The 20,049-nt window shown below is 36.6% G+C and overlaps 2 protein-coding genes across 3 annotated transcripts in view; both read right to left on the bottom strand.

The window, feature by feature from the left end:
* tanc1b (tetratricopeptide repeat, ankyrin repeat and coiled-coil containing 1b) overlaps positions 1-10,675 on the bottom strand; it is a 168,729-nt gene extending 158,054 nt beyond the window's left edge. For both annotated transcript variants that reach the window (XM_065252378.2, XM_065252379.2), the window contains exon 1: positions 10,584-10,675. The gene's annotated coding sequence lies outside the window, so the exon portion shown is untranslated. The remainder of the gene's footprint in view (positions 1-10,583) is intronic.
* A 4,689-nt stretch (positions 10,676-15,364) lies between these two features.
* Positions 15,365-19,327, bottom strand: dap1b (death associated protein 1b). The gene is made up of 4 exons (XM_065252355.2): positions 19,172-19,327; positions 16,877-16,964; positions 16,508-16,571; positions 15,365-16,111 (listed from the first exon to the last, which is right to left on the bottom strand). The coding sequence occupies exons 1-4, from the start codon at positions 19,230-19,232 to the stop codon at positions 15,995-15,997; spliced, it is 330 nt and encodes a 109-aa protein (XP_065108427.1). The 5' UTR covers positions 19,233-19,327; the 3' UTR covers positions 15,365-15,994.
* Positions 19,328-20,049: the final 722 nt, after the last annotated feature.

The following is a 20,049-nucleotide window of genomic DNA, read 5'->3' as shown; positions in this document are numbered from 1 at the left end:
TGTCCTAATGTGGCCTAGTGATGGATTAATTTAAACCCTTTCCAGGAAACCGACCCTATGAGTTCATCCTGAGCCATAATGTCAGTCATCTGTATTTCCCAGCCTGCTAGAGTTTATTCTGCACATTCCAACATATGTCCAAATATGACAGCTTCACCCAAACACACATGCAGACATGACTTTCAGAACTTCCAAAGAAATTGAGAGTTCATTCCAAAAATAACAATGTGGTCAAAACTTAAACTTTTTTTTGCATTTTCCTTTAAATTCCTTCATAAAGCTGAAACATTAAAATTATTATATTATAATATAAAAACCCCAACAGGTTAGCACAGTGGAGTTGAACATGTAACTACAGACCGATTTTCACCTCGGTCTGTAGGTATTTCCTGGGTGAAAGAAAACACAGCTGAATGAGACAAACAACATAGCATTTGTTTTGGAAGTAACGCAACCCTCTTCATGATCACTACCACAATGTTATTAAATGAGCTCTAACCCTGCAGGCCACCGGAGTCACGGAGACACCACAGGACCATAAAAATGTCCCATCATGATATACAGGCCCACTGATAAACGGCAGCCTTTATAAATGACTCTGATGGAGCCTGTGAGGGCAATTCAGAAATCTCACTTTCATTCTCGTTGGCACCGGAGCACCATTGGCTCTGTGGGACAGACCCAACCTCATTTTCTAGCATTTATTTCAGGTCTCAAAGTACAGTAGTTGCCTGGAGGCTTTATTTAACAACGCCAAACAGAGATAGGAGGACTTTTGAACTTTTTGAAAATCTGTAACGTACAGAAATCATGAGTCATACCAAGGCTGCAGTAACTGTGCATTCACACCAGACGTGAATAAAGCGAATAAAACACGCTATTCGCATGTAGTTGGACGCATGAACATTTTGAGTTAACTCGCTTTATTCAGCCATGAATCAGCTCCGGGTGTCCACATACAGCAGGGCTCGAAATTGCGACTGTTTTGGTCGCATATGCGACCAAAATTTAATCTGTGCGACCTTAAAATATATTTGGAAGCATTTTTGCGACTGCCTATTTTGTTGTGGTGTGACTTGATTTAGATTGTGTATGCTGTGTGCTGTCCAGGTTCAGCATTCTCTCCAACATTACATAACCAATTCACCTTTAAGTTCTTGCGTTTAATGAAGAGCGCAGATTGGCTAATATGAATGTCAATCATTCCTTGTTGCCGTGCTACGTTGGTACGCAAAGCGCGAAAATGTGAAAAAACGAACCGCGAGCATGAAGAGATTGAGAACTAGGCGACAACAGCCAATGTTACTACTGTATTAATTCATAACGACGGTCCGGATTTAAATGCAACTTCACCACCGGAAAATAAAGCTTAACGTTAAACCTTTCGGAGAGAGGCTTAAAGATTACGAGTGGCTCCGCTATGAAAATGATTTGATGTTACTGTGTTTAATGTAAATCCTGTGAAACGGAGGTTGCAGGTAAAACGGCGTTGGTGGCAGAATCCATACATTTTAAGCGCGAGACCTTGCTTAAACATGGCGAAAGTGCCAAAAACAAATGTGTTCATTATTGATGGAGACACCGACCTGTCTATCAAATAGTATTTGATGATGTATGTGCGCATCCTGCTTCAGGGACATCCGACAAACATCCTTGTATTCCATGTTGAGGTGGAACACGACAATGCTGATGGTATGTTGTTAAAAACATTGCCTATTTAGTTGAAATATCATCCTGGTAATGCAGTTATCAAAACCAATATATATTAGCCTTCTATATAAGGGTCACTTTTGTAATGTCACCTTCAATCAGTGTTTTACGTGTTTGCTAGATTTTCTATTTTAATCATATTTGTGTTTCCTGTAATTGTTAAATTATTATTGCTGCTATATTATTTAAACAGCATTTGGGTATTATTTTAGTAATCTATGCAGCAAAAAGACCAACTTTAAAATCTTGGCCATAGGATGTGTAAAGCCCAGTTGTGGTGTTTAATTTTTTATAAAATAAATCTATTCACTTTATAATACATTGTAGTTGTGGTGCTTCATAATTTTTGGATGAGTGCGCCTAAATTTTTGCTGGTGCTCCTAACTCTTTAAAGTTGGGAGCACCAGTGCTACCAAATAAAAAAGTTAATTTTGAGCCCTGTACAGCGATGATGATTTTGCCCTCCATTGTTGTTTCGTATTTCTGCCTCAGCTCGCTACATCGTAATCAGTGTTTCCCATACATAGGCTCTACTTGGGCGCTGCGCCCAGGTAAATTGCGACCCGCCCAGGTAAAAAAAAAATCACTTTACGAATTTCCGTATTTTCTGAACTCGACTGGATGACCCGTGTTTTGCAGAGAGAGAGAGAGAGAGAGAGAGAGAGAGAGAGAGAGAGAGAGAGAGAGAGAGAGAGCGCGAGAGAGAGAGCGCGAGAGAGAGAGAGCGAGAGAGAGAGCGCGAGAGAGAGAGCGCGAGAGAGAGAGCGCGAGAGAGAGGTGGGGGTCGGGTGACCGTGAAGATGATGCACGCGTCATAAACTCATCATCCAGCGCGGCAAACTGGATCAACTGCAGCAGCACATACGGAGCAGCCAGGGAACACACTGCGACCAAAATGGTCGCATGCTTATGTGCATATGTGTTTATAGCATCTAAGTTGGCTTCATTTTGCGTGCAAGCACGTTGTGTCTCTCCGGTTGAGTGTCCGTTCACGTGCTCTCTGTTTCTCAATGAATTGGGCGCGACGCGAAGCAACCTCAGTGTCACATTGTATCCTTTCATGTTTCTGAACTTGAGCAGAGTTTTACCATTAGAGGTCTTTCTTCACTGGGGACGCGGGACCCGTACGGTTCTGGGTTTATATTTTAAATGGTCAGATGGGTCCGGGTCGGTCCTAGTTCATTACTTCGGGTCCCAAGTCTGATTAATATTGTGTGTAAAACCCGAATCGATCGGAGAACGGCCGTGAGCGCTACCGCGCTAAAGCTCGAGTGCTGTTTTAGCGTGCCTCCGGTTTCTATGGCGATAGCAACTGGCTCTTGTCACGACCACGCGCCGCTTCATTTTCTTTATCCCATTTTTTAATCTTACTATTAATAGACAATATCTTTACTAAAATCTAAACAGTTTGCACAGAGATTGTAGCAAAAAGCAGTGCTAATACTGAATGAGCAAAGCTCTAGCTGACTCAGGATATAAAAAACGCAAAGCTGTAATATAAAGTCTGTCATCGGGACAGCAAGTAGACTTTTAAATCTGAAATAATTAGTGGATTAAGCATTTTTTAATCGGCAAAAGAGAAATAGAAAGCAGGCACTTTTACTGCTTCTATCTAATATAAATTATTACCATTATAACATCAGTCACATTTATAATCTATAGACCTGCACTGTCTATATAGGCTATAGTATACATAGTATTGTATATAATTGAGTTTGATAAAAGGGGTCATCAAATTGCTTCATATATCAGTGCAAAAACATCAAGTGTTTTCGTGGTGCTTTGACAAACAGTGTCAGCTTTGTTTATGGCAAAAAAAGTTTGGGGTGGTTAGATTAATGAACTATAATGTGAAATTAATATGAATGTTTTATAAATCAAAGTATTGTGTTGTGTCACACATTATTAGTTCTTTGTTACATGTATAGTAGACCATTTTTTGTCGGTGGATAATAATGATCGCCCTTTTCACCAGCTACCACCACAAGTAAATTTCAGATCTGTGGGAAACACTGGTAATCACGTCACAACTAGAGCAAACTTCTGATTGGTTAAAGTGGCATGAATCACACGCTACGTACAAACGCCTAAAGCGCAAAATTTTCGCCGCCTCATTCAAGCCACCCCAATCGTGAGATACGGGCCACAGGATGTATATCAGAGGTGTATAATACTTAAGTATTTTAGTTACATTTTCCAAGCATCTTTGCTTTATCAGAGTGTTAGTCTTGGGAAAAAATTACTTTTCTTTACTAAAAAATGTTCACTACATTCTAAAGCATAGAATCATACTGTGTATTCATTAAATATTGCATATTAAAATTGATTTAATGCCTAATTACATAAAAATTGTGTACTTTTACTTTCTTGAGTAAAAGTACGGAAAAAAAATTACTTAAGTTTAAGTATGGAAAAAAATTACTAGATGTTTAATGTACTTAAATATTAAATCTCTAAACCAAAAACTTCAAATTATGAAATGTAGTGGAGTAAAAATTATGATAATATTTTTTGGAATGTATGTTTTCCAAAGAAAAACACTAATAAAATACGAATAATTGAAAATTCACTTCTATGTAGAAAGTAAAAATACTTAAGTACTATACAACTCTGATGTATATCACGTCATTGTGTTGACTTAACATGTAAATCACTCGTGCTTAACTCTTTATTCGCGCCTGGTGTAAATGCACCATAACACTGTCAATGTTTCGTATTTCTGCCTCAGCTCGCTACGTCGTAATCACCTCATACTAGAGAATGCTCCTGATTGGTTAACCCGGCGTGAATCACACGCTACATGTGTCAACCGGCAACACAAAATTTACTGCGCACGAATCACGCCACAGTATGTCTATCGCGTATTTGCATTGATTTAACATGTAAATCACTCGTGCTTTACGCTTTATTTGTGCCTGGTGTGAATGCACCATAACACTGTCAATATTAAGGACTGACAACCGCATTGACTTACAGATGTGAGTCTGGAAACGTTGAGTTCACAGATCTGTACAGATCATGGATCAACAGCGATCCGGTACACCACTATTAGTACAGATGCATTCACACAGCAGCGTTTCTCCATAAATTTGGTTGTCAGTCCTGAAAATGTATGGGTGTGAGTTTGGTTAAAGTATGCAGTTCATAAATAACCAAATCGTATGTGACCGCAACTATTAAGGACTCAAATAGAGGACTGACAACCGTATTCTGTGTGAACATAGTCAACGGGATGTCAATCAATCCAGTGAATCCTGCAGCAAGCACATGGCTCTTTCAGCAAGACACATATACCAGTGGTCTGTTTCTGCACTTCAGTATCTACTAAATGTTTACATGTGGTACCAGCACCTGTTATTTGGCAACTGGCTATTAAATATGGGAGAGGGTTCTAACAGGTTTAGTCAATTAATTGTTTGGATGGTCCTAATTAAATAATGATTTAATTTATTATTTTATAGTGGCTTTACTTAAACTGAGCCAAACTGTCTGATTATAGTTTTGGGCAATAAGATAAGAAGTATGCATGTAAAAAGTCGGAGATTCTTAAATTATATTTTTTCTTTCTCCAAGACTGTGAGAACCCTGAACCCATGCCCAGATACACATTTTCCACAGCTCGAGCTCTGTGCCCATTTTGAGGCGAATATGCGGAATTATACATTTTTATATATTATTAATCTTTGCAGAATTATGTGGAATCGATTTAAATATGATATACGGTAATGGCTAATAAAGAACAAGACAACACTCTTATCAGAGATGCTCCATTTCTGACAGAGAGTTTTCTTCTTATGCCATTCTACATTACTCCTTGCTTAGTACTCTTTTTGGATCCCTAACTAGTAGTTATGATTTATGTTAACTGTACACCAGCATCCAATATTTAGCTCTTTGTTAGTGCAGAACAAAACTAAAAACAGTAATGTTAACTATAAAATATTTTCTGACAGTTTGGGGCATTGAAAAAATGCAAAATTGTATAATTCCCTGATATTTGCAGGTTTCCATAAACGTGGGAACCTTGTAAGCCAAGCTTTCTTAAGGCTATAAAAAGAAATGGCCTTTATCAACACACCACACATCCAGTCCATATGAGTCAACTCCATAGAGAAGATGACATTCAGCTCCAGAATATCTAGTGATGAGGAACTTTCTACCTCTCTAAAAATCAAACTGTGAACCATTTTGAAACAGATGAACAGAATAAATGTATGAACTAGAGTTTGGAAAAATCATAGAGACAATCTCAGTCTTATATTTGAGCTAAAGGTATATTCCACTTATCCTTATAATTTACTCACCCGTATGTCATCCAAGAAGTTTATGTTTTTCTTGGTTCAGTCAAGAAGAAATTAAGTTTTTTGAGGCAAACATTCTAGGATTTTTCTCAGTTTAACTTTTTCCCCACTAGCGTTTTTTTTTTGAGTTGCCAGCCAGCGGCAGCACTTTTTATGATTTTCACAAAAGTTTAATGCCTTCCAGAATATTTTCGTCTTTAAATATTTAAACATACAATATATCAAATGAAAGAACAGACCCTCTGCTTTCAAACAAAAAACTTTTTATTTTCATACTAACACTTAATTTGTTGTTTTTTAATCGCCTCTCAAATATGGGTAGTTTTTTTTCAAAATACAAAATTTTGAGCAAAAAGCTGAGATCATTGCATTTTGCCCTTTCATTTGATAGACATCAGATTTAGAGTGATATTCAAAACATACATTGAGTTTTAACTGTTTGACCTGATGGGGTTGCTTCCAGGTTTGATAAGTTGGGTAACGGTACATTCACACGGGGTGTAAGCGTTCTAGGGCTGCACGATTCGGGAAAATAATCAAATTGCGATTTTTCTGATCAAAATTGCGATTCGCAATTTAAAGTGCGATTCATTAGTATATAATAAAAGAGCTACATCCAGGTTTGTTGTGGTGGTTTTAAAAGCACCAAAGAAAGATGCTGTGCTACTGTTTATTTAAAACCTCTTAAACATTGTGCCAAGTTGTCTGCAGGACTTTGCTCTTCTGCAGACCTACTTTTTTTTAATCTAAGGACATTAAAATACAATTTAACACATTTTTTTTGAAAGTTTTATTTAAAATAACATATAGGCCAATGTATTTTGGCTGTCACTACAACAATGCTTCTGACAAGCAAATGTTTAGTTTTTTCTTTTAATCATAAGACTATACTCATCTTGTTTTACTATTCAGGCATCTGTCATAAATGTAAATATATTAGTTATTAGAATCTATGATTTAATATAAGCAAAAAATACAAATAAAACACTGCACAGTCCTCACTGTACGATTTTAAATGTGGAGCTGCAGAAGCTCTGTTCAGTTAAGAGTAAGGAGTGATTTAAATTTTTGGTGTGTAATAAACATTTCTGACACAGAAAGCACCAGGTTACTGTCTGTCATAGGGATGCTCACATTGACCGTTTAACCATTAACCGAAGGTAAGAATTTATGACCGGTTAACATTATCAGTTAAAATAAAAAAATATTTGTTAATACATGGTGCGTGTAGTCATGAGCCGACAGACATTTAGCCACTTTTCTATCTGTAATTTGTGAATGTCCTGTAAATGACACAAATTATTGCTGCCCTGACGGTCTGATAAAGTAATCATTTGTATGAGAAATCATTTGTATGCGTGTTTGGAAGCTGAACGGAGATGCGCGCGTGTCCGCGCAAGATGACGCGTTCCGTCTCACGCACATCCGGACAGACGTTCGCTGATGGCCTCTGACCCTGAACATAAACATCTCTCTTTTTGCACAAACGGAGAAAGACGACGCAAAAGCAAAACTTTCTGAAAAGCATCCTGCTTTAGAAATGACCACTGTGGTAGAAGAAATGGAGACAATCTGCCCTTTTTGGATATTAATCCTCTGGACTGATCGCGTGCTTTTTAATAAGGTAATGTTGCGTGAATATCTGATCTGATGTATGAATCCTGGTGCTGTTGTTGATCTGTCACTGCTGTTTGCACGTTCAAATTAAATCTTTTGTTTTTACTAGTTCACAGACAACCGTCAACTGTATTTTTACTCAATGACAATTTCATATTAAAATCTTATAAGTTAACGGTTAATGTTCGGTTTAGAAGCTACGGTTGTTGGTCGGGAAAATTAACTGATATGAGCATCCCTAGTCTGTCACTTTAAGACACAAGACAGCTTTAAAACTGCTCTGCTTCAATATACTGATAAACATCCAGCTGTTTATGTTCACTTAGACAAGAAAGAAAACTTAAGTTTAGTGATCACGCGTGTGCTGACTGCTCTCGGTGTGCGCGCTTCATGAACCCTCGTGCCTGTAAATATTCAAAGCGGTGCAGATGTGCGCGTGCAAGAAAGTAAAATGTACCTCTTTCGTCTGCTGTGTTCCGGGCTTTAATGAAACCTGCTTATAGTCTGATGAGGCGCTTGTCATTGTTTGCGATGGATGACGAGAAACGGACGTATATACACCTTTCTTTAAGTCCAACATTACACAAAAGGGAAATGTTTTCGCGCATTTCTGTCCTTTCATTTGCCGGTTAATGAGTTATAATGGGTTTTAAAAATGACTGAATCCAAAATCTGGCAACTTCATGACATTCCGCGTTGTGCAGTTAATTCCATTTGTATGCATTTCGCGATGCTGTCCGTGTTTTCCTCATCGCGGAAATCATATGGCCGTACACTTTGTTGAGGAGTTGAACTGCTGCTCGCTCATGTTTTCCAAATGGTGTTATCTGACGTGTAGTCAGCACCTCAGTGTTAATGCACTCTATTGGTTTAAACTGCATCAAACGTAAAATGCGCATGAAGCGAACTGTCAAAAACTGCGTACTAGATGATTGTTATATTTGATAGTTTTGAATCGAAATAATCGCAGCTCTTGCGATTCGAAAATCGCATCCATTCACATCGCGATTTCGGTTTAAAAACGATTAATCGTGCAGCCCTAGTTAACGCTTCCCATTCACTTTTAATTGGTGACGTCATGCATTGCCGAACTGAATTATGGATCCATCTGTGCTGCTTCACTGCCTATGCTCGCGGCAGAATTTGAACATTTCTAAACTTTTCAAGCAGCAACGCGTGCGTCATCCAATAGATTGCCTTATGCAAACAACCTAGTGCAAGCAAGCCAATTAAGTTTATGGAAGACGGGAGCATATGTTGCGGCCACTGTAATTTCTGTTGGCCACGCTTCAGACATGCCTTCTGCAAGCGTTAATGCTTCTGTCCCGTGTGAATGTACCGTGAGAGTACACAGTTAACTCGTCAATGGCAGGGAAAGAGTTAAGACTTTGGACCTCAACAGTTTACAGTTTCAAGGCAGCTTCAAAGAGCTCTAAACGATCCTAACCAAGGCATAATGGTCTTATCTAGAAAAACAATCATCATTTTCTCCAGGAAAAATAGAAATATGCAGTTTAAAACCACAACTTTATGTCTTCCACTAGCCGTGAGACACGCCAACGTGATATTGCGTATTACATAATCACATGGAAAGGTCACGTGTCACATGTGTGAAACGTAACACTTGCGGACCATTTTAAACAATAAACTGACACAAACATTTTAATTAGTACCCCATACAACAACATTGAATTTGTCATATTTCTCCACTCTTGTAAACACTGGAGCGGTAGTTTGACATACGTCAAGCGTGATTACGTAATACATAAGGTAAGACTAGTGCGTTACACAGCTTGTGCAAGGCGAGAAGTTGTGGTTTAAAGTATAGATTATGTGTCTTGCCGAAATGTTTCGCTAGAGAAGACTCTTATGCCTCGGTTGGGATCGTGAGTAAATTATTGGGATTTTTTTTATGAAAGTGGAATATTCCTTTAAATCTCAGTCTTATATTATAGCTTCTTAAAAGCATCCATTGGAAATTTTGGTCTGGGAATTAAGTACAGCTCTGAACATTCTGGACAATCACTCAACCTTCATGAAGTGCATGCTGGGAAACTTTTTAAACAGAAGTTCTCATGTATGCCTCACACTTGATGACTGTCCTTCCTTCCCTACCCACTCCAACTCATTCATCATATCTTTAATCAGTTCATATTTGTCTACCCACCTGTTGTCAAACACAAGAGAAAAGCCCTTTAGATTAAAAGTCATCATGAGTTACCGTTCAAAAGTTTAGGGTCACTTTTCCACAACAGACTACAGATTTATGTTGTGACTAAAAACCCCAAACACCCAGAGATGTTTATTTCAACAACAATAAAAGAAGTTTACAGTTATTCTGAGCTCTTACTGACTTTCTTATTCAAATAAAATGTTAGTTTTGCAATGAAATCGATTGATATGTTGGCACAAATACATTTTTGTAATACATTGAAGCAGATAAAAAGCTTTTTTATCAAGAACTTTTCAGTTTATCTTCAACTTTTTGAAAGATAAACAGTTGGGGAACTGTATTTATAAACACAAATTCTGAGGAAAATAAAGTCCAATATGATCCTATAAAGAGTAAAGAGATCAGACATCCCTAGAGTAGCTATAATAAAAAACTTTCCCATTAGAAGGGATGCATCCCAAAACTATCCACAATTCCCAGGATAACATATGATCTCAGAAACACACGCCAACAATCTACCGTATCAAGCACAGCTTAACATCTCATCAGAAGTACATTTGATACACTTTGTACATCACATTTCTCAAACAATATCCCAGATGATATCCCGTGATAATGAATTCTCCCACAGGAACAAGCCGCGGCATATTCCCGGTCTGATCTGAGATCAGCGACCGCGAGCCAAAGACAGCAACAAATTCCAACTGAACCCGTGCGAAATCTTACAGGAACTGTTTAGTAAACGTTTGGTAAACAGCACTGAAGATAGAAAAGTAAATTACCTGTGAAATGTCATGAATTATCCGTGAGGGAAAAGTTTGGATGTACGCCGCTCGTGACTCTCGCGGACGATTCAGCGCGCGGGGCTCCTCCCTTTCTCTGTGACGTCACGCGCCGGAGGTGGATCTAACGTTTCGCGACATCCACGTGAAAACACTCACTTAAAACAAACTTCTTTTTACCAGTTGAATTTTTTCCTTTGTTACTCTAATCAAAAGCCAGTAATTATATGTTATTGAAGCACGAGAATTTTCCATGGTTTTACTATAGTAAGCCATAGTTTAGGCATAATAATTGTAGTAAAATTACCCCATACGGCAAACAAATATATTTTTAAATATATTATATACAAAAAATGTCCGAAAAATATATTTTGGAATACACATTTTTGTCATATAGGATCTAAAATGTATTTGCTTGCCTTTGAAATACATTTTGAAATATATGCTAATATATCAAGGTTAAAACTAAATATATTTCCAAATACAAAAATATATTCAATTTAGCATTACCTAAAATGTATTTAGCATTAATTTAAAAAACAAATTTTAGCCAGAGAAATGTATTTTAACATGCAAATCAGTCTAGAAAGAAACTGCTTGTCAACCCCTGATAATCAAGAGGATTTTTAATTTGGAAACTGTTTAGTCAGCCTGAAATGAACCCTGAAATGAGAAGCATATGAGAGATTTACCAGAGGAAATATGCTTGTGTTGAGGATTCCTGTAACATGTGTAACTGCTGTATACTGGGGTTATGGTTGCCAGTAGATGTTATGAAGTCTTTAATGTAGTTTGACCTTTGCAGTTTTAGTGCACAGAATAAATGTAGGATCTTGTGCGGATTCACTCATGTGGTGAGTCTAAAATAGTCTCAGATCTCCATAGCAGCTGTCCTGCAGATGTTTGCAATAATAAGAGGTGTAATTACAAATCAAAGTGAGTTGAATGTGCTGTGTGTGTGAGTGCTTTCATGGTTGAATTACTTTTTGAAAGGCAACTCAAAGATGACACCAAACGGTGGATAGAGGTATTGCACTCATAGAAAATGCAATATTTTAAAGGGATAGTTCACCCAAAAATGAAAATTCTGTCATCATATTTACATCCTCGTGTTTTTTGTAAACCTGGATGAATTTATTTTTTTCTGATGAACACAAAAGAAGACATTTTGATGAACGATTGAAAGCACACAGCTGATTGTAACCATTTACTTCCATAGTAGGAAAAAAATATTATGAAAATATTGTGATAAATAAAGAAGAAGATATTTTGATAAATGATGATAAGCACACAGTTGATTGTAATCATTGACTTCCATAATATTTGTTTTTCCTACTATGGAAGTCTATGGTTACCATCAGCTGTGGGCTTATCATCATTTATCAAATTATCTTCTTTTGTGTTTATCAGAAACCAAAAATTTATTCATATTTAAAACAACGTAAGGATGAGAAAATGATGACAGAATTTTCATTTTTGGGTGAACTGTCTCTTTAAATGAATAATCTGAATTTACATTTTATAGTGGCATTGTATTTCATAAAAATGTTTTGTTCTTTTGACTGCAAAAACAGCAGCTGGCCAGAAGAGAAGCTCTCATTTCCAACACAACATTAAGTTTGTATGTGATAATCTATCACAGACAGGGAGCTGACAACACACAGACTCTCTGTCACCTGTTGAGAGATCTCAATGGAATTAAAATCACTGCAGTGGGCATCTAGTGGCTCCTGGCCAGGTTTGGCGGCTATGTTGGAGTACTGTATGTGAATCCCATCATGATTCATTGGGTTTCAGCAGTGTGCCGCTCTGGTCAACAGCTGCTGAGTGAGTATGATTTGTGATGTGGCTTCAGTCCCACATTAAAAGTTCTTTTAACAAATGCAGTTTGTTTAATGTGTACTGTTTTAAAAGCACACACAGATCTGAAAGCTTTGAAGCTTGTGTTAAACATTTGCTTGAATCACACTGCTATGAGACAACTTCAAAGTAACTTTCATTTAAAAATGCAAATTATCTTATTATTTACTCACCGTCAAAGTGTTTTAATCATGTCTGCTGGAAGGTGAATTGTAGCTTACACAGAAAGTTCATATTTAGTATGCTGGTTAAGAAACAACACTGTGAAATGGACATAAAATCTTATATTACTTTCAAAACATCCTAAATTGAACTGTACACTGTAAAAAAACTGCAAAAAAGTTTATTCAAATTGGTTATGCAGGTCAATGCAACCTACTATTTTAAGTTTTTGAGATTTTACAATAGCGTATAAAAACAAGTTCATAAAATCAAAACATTAAACATTAAACATGAGTCTTTGAATTTGGAGATCTATGCTTAACAATGCATTTTATATAGTTACTCAGCAAATGTTAAAATATGTGGATATTATAAACAAAGATATCTTTGGTTAAAGAGAAGCTCACCAGGCACTCAAAAAAATGTTTCAAGCCCTTCTTATAAATGACACATTAAAATTGTGTTCAATTAATTTAAAATACCTCATTAAGAGCAATAAGTATATTTCATTAGTATAACACAAAATGAATATTTACTATAATTTATTGATTTCTTTTTAATTGCGTTAACACAATTAGTTTGAGTCTGGATTCTGGAAAAATAATTTCCCAGCATGCTTTGCATGCAACTGCTTTTGGAGAGTATTTTTTTAATTAAGTGTTATTGTATGCATTTTTAGGTAAAGAGTAAGACTTAATAGTGTTTAATGTCCATTTATCTTATTGATTTAGAAGTGTTTGTGTTATATTTTTTCAAATTGTTTGGTTACCATCGTGCAGAAGAGTGGCGCTTTTGGTTAGGTTGTGGATGTGACATAGTTCTCTCAATGAGCATGAACTGTGTTAATGCCTGTTGGGAGATCAATCTTTTTCACATGCTCATCCAAAGTATCATCATTTTTAGCATGTTAACATGTTCTTACGCTATTTAGAATGATATTAAAAACATTTTACATAAAATAACAGAATTGAGTAATTCAGACTACACTACATTGAGTTTTTCAAACTACGCTAAATCGAGTTATTCAGACTACACTAAATTGAGTTGAGGCAACTAATTGAGTATTGCCATTTATTTAAATTGAGTTGGACTAACTCAATATATTTTTATTGTGTAAAGCAATTTTTATGAGTTAGGGGTACACATTCATATTGGATGGAAATCCTGCCCACAATTTTATTGAGTTAATACAATGAATAATTTTTTTACAACAGCCTTAAAATATGCTCCATAAATGCATGCAACAACCAGTATGTGAAACATAAGATATTGAAGTAAATGAATACAGGTATTAAACTCAGAGATTCAATTTAATTTGAGAAAAAAAATTATCCCTGACTGTGCATCCATGCTAATCACTAATCTGTAAGCCAGTTAAAGTGACTTCTTTTGCAATAATCAGGACAACAAAACAAACCCAAATCCCATTAGCTCAAATCAGAAGCTAAAGAGGATTATGGGAAAAAATGCAGAGTGATATATTTATGACAGTGAAGGAAAAAAGAAGATAAAAAGTTACATTTTCTTATAAAAAATACACAAACAGGTCCAAAGACATGCCATGGTCATAGTCAGACATGCTCTTAACAGGTTTTATACTCAAATATATGTGATCGTGTCTTAATAACGGATTGTGCCAAATATCACATTTGGCACCAGCAGGTCTTTGCAGCTCTTGACTCTGAAGTGAACCCTGATCTTGTTTTCCCACATGCATCAGATTTTATGATAAATCAAAATCCTTTTATCAACATCAATTTGTGGTATTCTGTTCATACACCACAAAACTGTAGCTTTGCATGAAAATGCATTAAATGTGGGTTAAAATGCAGGCTGGTCATGTACAAACCCAACAAAAAGCTATGGAGAAACGGTTTTAACTGTTGAAGTCAAACTATTTACTGTATAAAGGATTACAATGTATTTTTCATCAATACTATTGTAATCAATGAAAATAAATAACTCTACCCATGAGTACATGATCATCATTCTTTATTATTAACTTGAATAATAAAGTCATTTAAAGTATAAATACTATAACACACCTGAAGTCTTTCACATAGTAAGTAATCTCATGAGTGTGTGTCTAAACAAGTATACGTGATTCACTTCTAATCTTCTCTTTGTCTCCATTCATCTAATATACAGTACGGGAAATCAAAACACCGTTACAGACTTGGTATTTGTCCCAGTATTTACACGCAATAGGGGCTCTTTTGTGCTCTCTGCAGACTTCAGCACACATCCTCACACCTCCATTATAACTAACAGCTTTTTAATTTTTGCATATGGGTTATATATAACTGAGAACTTAGTCACCACACACAGTGATTTTGACATCACTGATCTGGTTCACCTTTACTGAGAAACATCTCATTATGAAGCTGTATCAGCCAACAAAGGTTAAAAACCAAGCAACGTTTGTGCAGTTTTTTTTAAATCATGCGTTAAAAAGTTAAACTCACTGGAAATCACTACAATGTTGTTTAACCTCAGTCTAAATTAAAATTTTAAAGTAAATTTGAAGATTAAATTTCACCAAAGACTTCCTGTTTTCCCCATTTCATAAATAAACTACAAATGTTATGAATTAGATTTAATATTTTGGCCTTAATTTCTCAAATAGGCCCTTCTGAAACATACCATTACAAATTATTACTGCTTTCCAAAGAAATTTAGACTTGACCAGCATTCCTAACCTTAACAAGTTAACCCATTTTTATACTTCAATCATGTCTAAGAAAATAAAAAACTGAGAGCATCTTTCTTCTGTAACCTTTAATAGAAACACTCCCTTTACATTGCAATAATGATTTCTTTCAAGGACCCTGCATAATAAACCTTGTCAGTAATATTCAGTCAATAATATTCAGAAGGTAATATTTTTGCAATTACACGGTCTTCAGTTTATAGACAAAAACATTAAAGGTTTGTTTTAAATTAAACTGCAGTTCCAGAAATATCTGGTGTCTGCTGCCATCTAATGGACACAAAGAAAAACTACAACCACCACTTTATTTGGTGTGGGCGCAAAAGTCATTTACTGGTCATTTCTATTTGTAGAAAAAGAAAACGTATAAAAAATAACAAATTACTTTAAAAAAAATTATGCCATTAACTAATGCTACAATTTAATGTCAAGTTTATAAACATTCGTTATTGATTTGCAAGGAAGCCGTCATTTGTCACAGCATAGTTTAATTGAAACAGTTTATGCAAATACAGTCTACCCAGTCTGAAAAGCTACAAAGCTACTAATACTACGACCAACATGGTTACATTATACTCAAAATTTATTTATTTATTTATTTATTACAAACATCTACAAACAACTTCCTGATTGTCGCACATCATTTCTTCAGAAACTTTGCAATGGAGGCCATTTTGGCTCAAAACTTGCGCGGTTGTTGGATAAGGAAGGCTCGTTGGACATGTGGTTTCTCCACTCCAGGTCTGACCCGACAGTGTCGCACTGAAACTGGAGTTTCTGGAAAGTCATGGCCCAACTGCAGGAAACAAACATTAAATTCAAACATTACCTTGCATTTCTAGAAACTTGATTTAACAAATGGCAGCTATGTGTGCTCTGTGCCAATGAAGTGACTTAAAGCTTTGTTTGATGCATTGATAAAATGAGCTCTTATTTGGATACAACGGAACAAACAACAGCGTCCTACTTTTCACAATTCAATTAAAATTATAGACCGAAATAAAAATGCTGAATAAATGAGGGCCGCTGTTGTGGTTTGAGAGGTCATTAAAAAGACAGAAAGTGCAGGCTTGGCACATTCAATATTTCGGCTAATTTGCTGTACTGCCATTAACTGCCAAACTCTATGCCCTCATAAAACATTTGACAAACACGTCACTTCAGATTTAACAGATGCAATAATTTAACAAACCTTCTCAAGAGGACCAGACAGTAGAAGACTGACGTGTTGAAGTCTCCAAGGAGTGGGCAGAGGCCTGGAAAAGATTTTGACACAAAGCAGAACTGAATGTGACTTTAAATTGAAGGAAGTCTAAACCACTGAACAGTTCATAGATTATGCAAAGTTGATGCATTTTCAGTATTTAGGTTTCTTCTGCTTTCTCTTTAAAGGATTAATGCAGACTGAAATGAAAGGCAGGTGTACGAAAACTAGGCCATGCAAAGTTTTGATGCCTTGACTTTTGGACGTTTTCCCATTTATCAGGACAGAACTAACAGCTTTCAGGTGCCAGGAGAGCTCTTTTTATTAATGATGTGAATTAAATAAGCAAACAGGTACCTTTGTTTATCCATTTTCTTGGTTTCCTTCTCTACATTGGCATTATCCTCCCCACTTTTCTTCACCACACGTTTCCCACCGGCTTTAACTGTACAACACAATAAAACAAGCACACAATTAGGCTGCAAGGCTGAAAGAAAATGTTTGGAGTGAAAACTACCTATAAAAGGTATTTCTTTGAAGAGTTTTGAGTGAAATTATCTAGATGTCCATTACTATCAGTTCAGTCCTGTTGTTCTGAATTATTGGGACGTTTGCCCGGGGCACTGAGGGCAAGGAGCGTGCAAATGTGTTCAGTTAAATAAGCCATCCGTCACAATCAACTTAATAAAATCTGTGAAGGCAACAAGTGTGAAAGATTATGGGCGTGGTCAGCATCTGCAGCCAGGTGTTATGTGCAAGAACATGGTCACGTGTCCTAACTGTAGAGGTTTTTTATGAGTTTGTGCACGTGCATGTGTTTCCCAACAAATCCACTCCTTAACTTTACACTTAATTCCATATAAAAACACCTCATGTAATATTTTATAAACAAAGACAGAGGGGGCATGCTTGACTTAAAGGGGTCATAACGTGAAAATCTGACGCTTTCCAACTTTAGGTGCTATAATTGGATGCCCAGTGTTTCTATAAACCTAGAAAACGTGAACAACAAGAACTCAGCAACTTTGTTTTGGTAAACCATTCTTCACAAGCATAGAGACAGAGCGCCGCGCGTCATAACCTGAAAACCACGCCCACCGGGGGGGAAAACAATCCAACCGTCTCCATTGACTTTGTATTGCGAGAGGCTGCCTCCTTGTAATTTCTGGCTTATAACAAAAAACAGAATAATGCCTAAAAACTGCTGTGTGACAATATCTACAGCTAACAAGCCAAAGAACCCAGAAATAAGTTTTTATAAGCTGTCAAGCCGTAAAACCCTGTCTTTAAGGAGAATAAAGTGGATCGCCGACTACGTTTCCCCCTATTGGACGCAGTTCTACTAATAGTATTACTATGAAAAGTTGCCTGTTTCCATTTTTGTGTCTTTAAACGCTCGTTTTTGGGGTCGACAGCTTATAAAAACTTATTTACAGATTAAAATTAAAAACAGAATAATACATAAAAGCTGCTGTGTGACAAGGTGTACAGCTAAAAAGCCAAAAAACCCAGAAATAAGTTTTTTTTAACCTGTCGACCTCATAAAACGAGCGTTTAAAGAAACAAAAGTGGAAACAGGCAACTTTTCATAGTACTTCTATTAGTAGAACTGCGTCCACTAGGGGGAAACGTAGTCGGCGATCCACTTTATTCTCCTTAAAAGCTGGGTTTTACGGCTCGACAGCTTATAAAAACTTATTTCTGGGTTCTTTGGCTTGTTAGCTGTACATATTGTCACACAGCAGCTTTTAGGCATTATTCTGTTTTTTGTTATAAGCCAGAAATGACAAGGAGGCAGCCTCTCGCAATACAAAGTCAATGGAGACGGTTGGATTGTTTTCCCCCCCGGTGGGCGTGGTTTTCAAATTTGCATATCGGCGCTCTGTCTCTATGTGAAATTTTAGGTTATTCAGATTTCACTAGTTTTGTGACGTAGGTAGTAAGTCTAATTACAATAATCCCACCCCTTAACCTGACCATTCAAACATGCACTGACATTTAGTGCGGATAGAAAAATAAAAGATAACACAATCGGGTTTACACCACTCTCGCGATACGTTGACGTCATACGCATTCAAGTCTGCGCAGCGCTCTAGGGAATTTGCCTGCAAATTTCTACCACAAAGAATTTAAAAATATTACGTTGCAGATGATAAGTCAGGTTGTCTTGACAAATCAATGTTGTTAATTACAATCAAATGCCGCTTTTAGTTCTCCTGTAAAGTTCTTAAACGTGATTTTAGGGATTACCATTTTTTTATATATATATATAATTTCCTGTTTGTCCTAAACTCGAGACGAGTATTTACGCTCAACGTCGTTAAAACACGAAGAGTTCAGATTTGTTGTCTATGTAAGAAGTGCACGAGAATCTCAGGCACAATCAGAGTAAACACTAAAGTTGCTGCGTGCACCGTAAGTGCGTACTCACATCCTGTCGATCGCACAATAACACAAAAACAGCTCGTGTTTCGTTTACCCCCATTTCACGATCCTTAAAACACTCAGTTCATCTTACATTACACATGCACAACCACAACAACATCATGCGCAACACTCGTTAAACATAAATCCGTTACAAAAAAATCAAAAGAATCACAAATGCGTCGCGTTTGATTCAATAAACAACACAAATACATTAAAAAACATTACCTGCAGGAGGGTGACCAGCCTTTAGCGTATCTCTCATCTCACTTTTTGAAAGTTGCACCATTGTCAGTTATCTTCAACAACACCACAAGCACAAAACAATCTGCCAGACCGCCCACACGCGTGTTTATATAGTCGCGTAACCGCAGTGACGTCACGCAGGACGTGCATGTGGGGAGCGCAAAACGCACAACAAAAGCGATGCAATGAAGTTTAAAAGTGTTTCTGTATATGTAGGTGTTTGTGTTTTATTCTCACAGTATTTCTAATGTTTAATATTCCTCAAACATTGTTAGAAACATTAAATTAACCTAAGCATTACACTTTTGCAATACGGTACAAACTCCATTTACAAATAGTTTCGTTTTTTAGGTGCTATTTACTTTTTATACACAATATGTGAATTAAATGAAAATTTGGTTGTTACTACCTGAATTGTTTAGGCAGTGAACCCAGTTTCAAAATGTCTGATAAATTGCCTTTGGTGCATCTCAATTGTACATCTAAGTGTTTATTACAGTAAATCACTAAATATAAATGAGTTTATTTTAACCCACAAAACAAGAGTGAGATCTGTAATTAGTGCAAGTGTGTTTTATATATATAAATGTGTGTGTGTGTGTGTGTGTGTGTGTGTGTGTGTGTGTGTGTGTGTGTGTGTGTGTGTGTGTGTGTGTGTGTGTGTGTGTGTGTGTGTGTGTGTGTGTGTGTGTGTGTGTGTGTGTGTGTGTGTGTGTGTGTGTGTGTGTGTGTTATAACATACACACCTGATCTGTACTAAATGTCTTGACAATGACAAATAAAGGTTTGATACTTTCAAATCACACATAATTCAATGATTTAAAATGTACACTTTTTTTTGCTACTGTTTTTTTCACAAG

This window comes from Paramisgurnus dabryanus, chromosome 15 (genome assembly GCF_030506205.2).
Source record: "Paramisgurnus dabryanus chromosome 15, PD_genome_1.1, whole genome shotgun sequence".
Classification (NCBI taxonomy): Eukaryota; Metazoa; Chordata; class Actinopteri; order Cypriniformes; family Cobitidae; genus Paramisgurnus; species Paramisgurnus dabryanus.
This window is presented reverse-complemented; position numbering and strand designations above follow the sequence as displayed.

Coding starts and splice junctions, on each gene's coding strand:
- dap1b (XM_065252355.2), bottom strand. CDS start 19,232: ATGGTGCAACTTTCAAAAAGTGAGATGAGAGATACGCTAAAGGCTGGT. Junction 16,965..19,171: donor GGCTGGTCACCCTCCTGCAG/GTAATGTTTTTT, acceptor TGTGTTGTACAG/TTAAAGCCGGTGGGAAACGT. Junction 16,112..16,507: donor TGTCTGGTCCTCTTGAGAAG/GTTTGTTAAATT, acceptor TGTTTCCTGCAG/TTGGGCCATGACTTTCCAGA.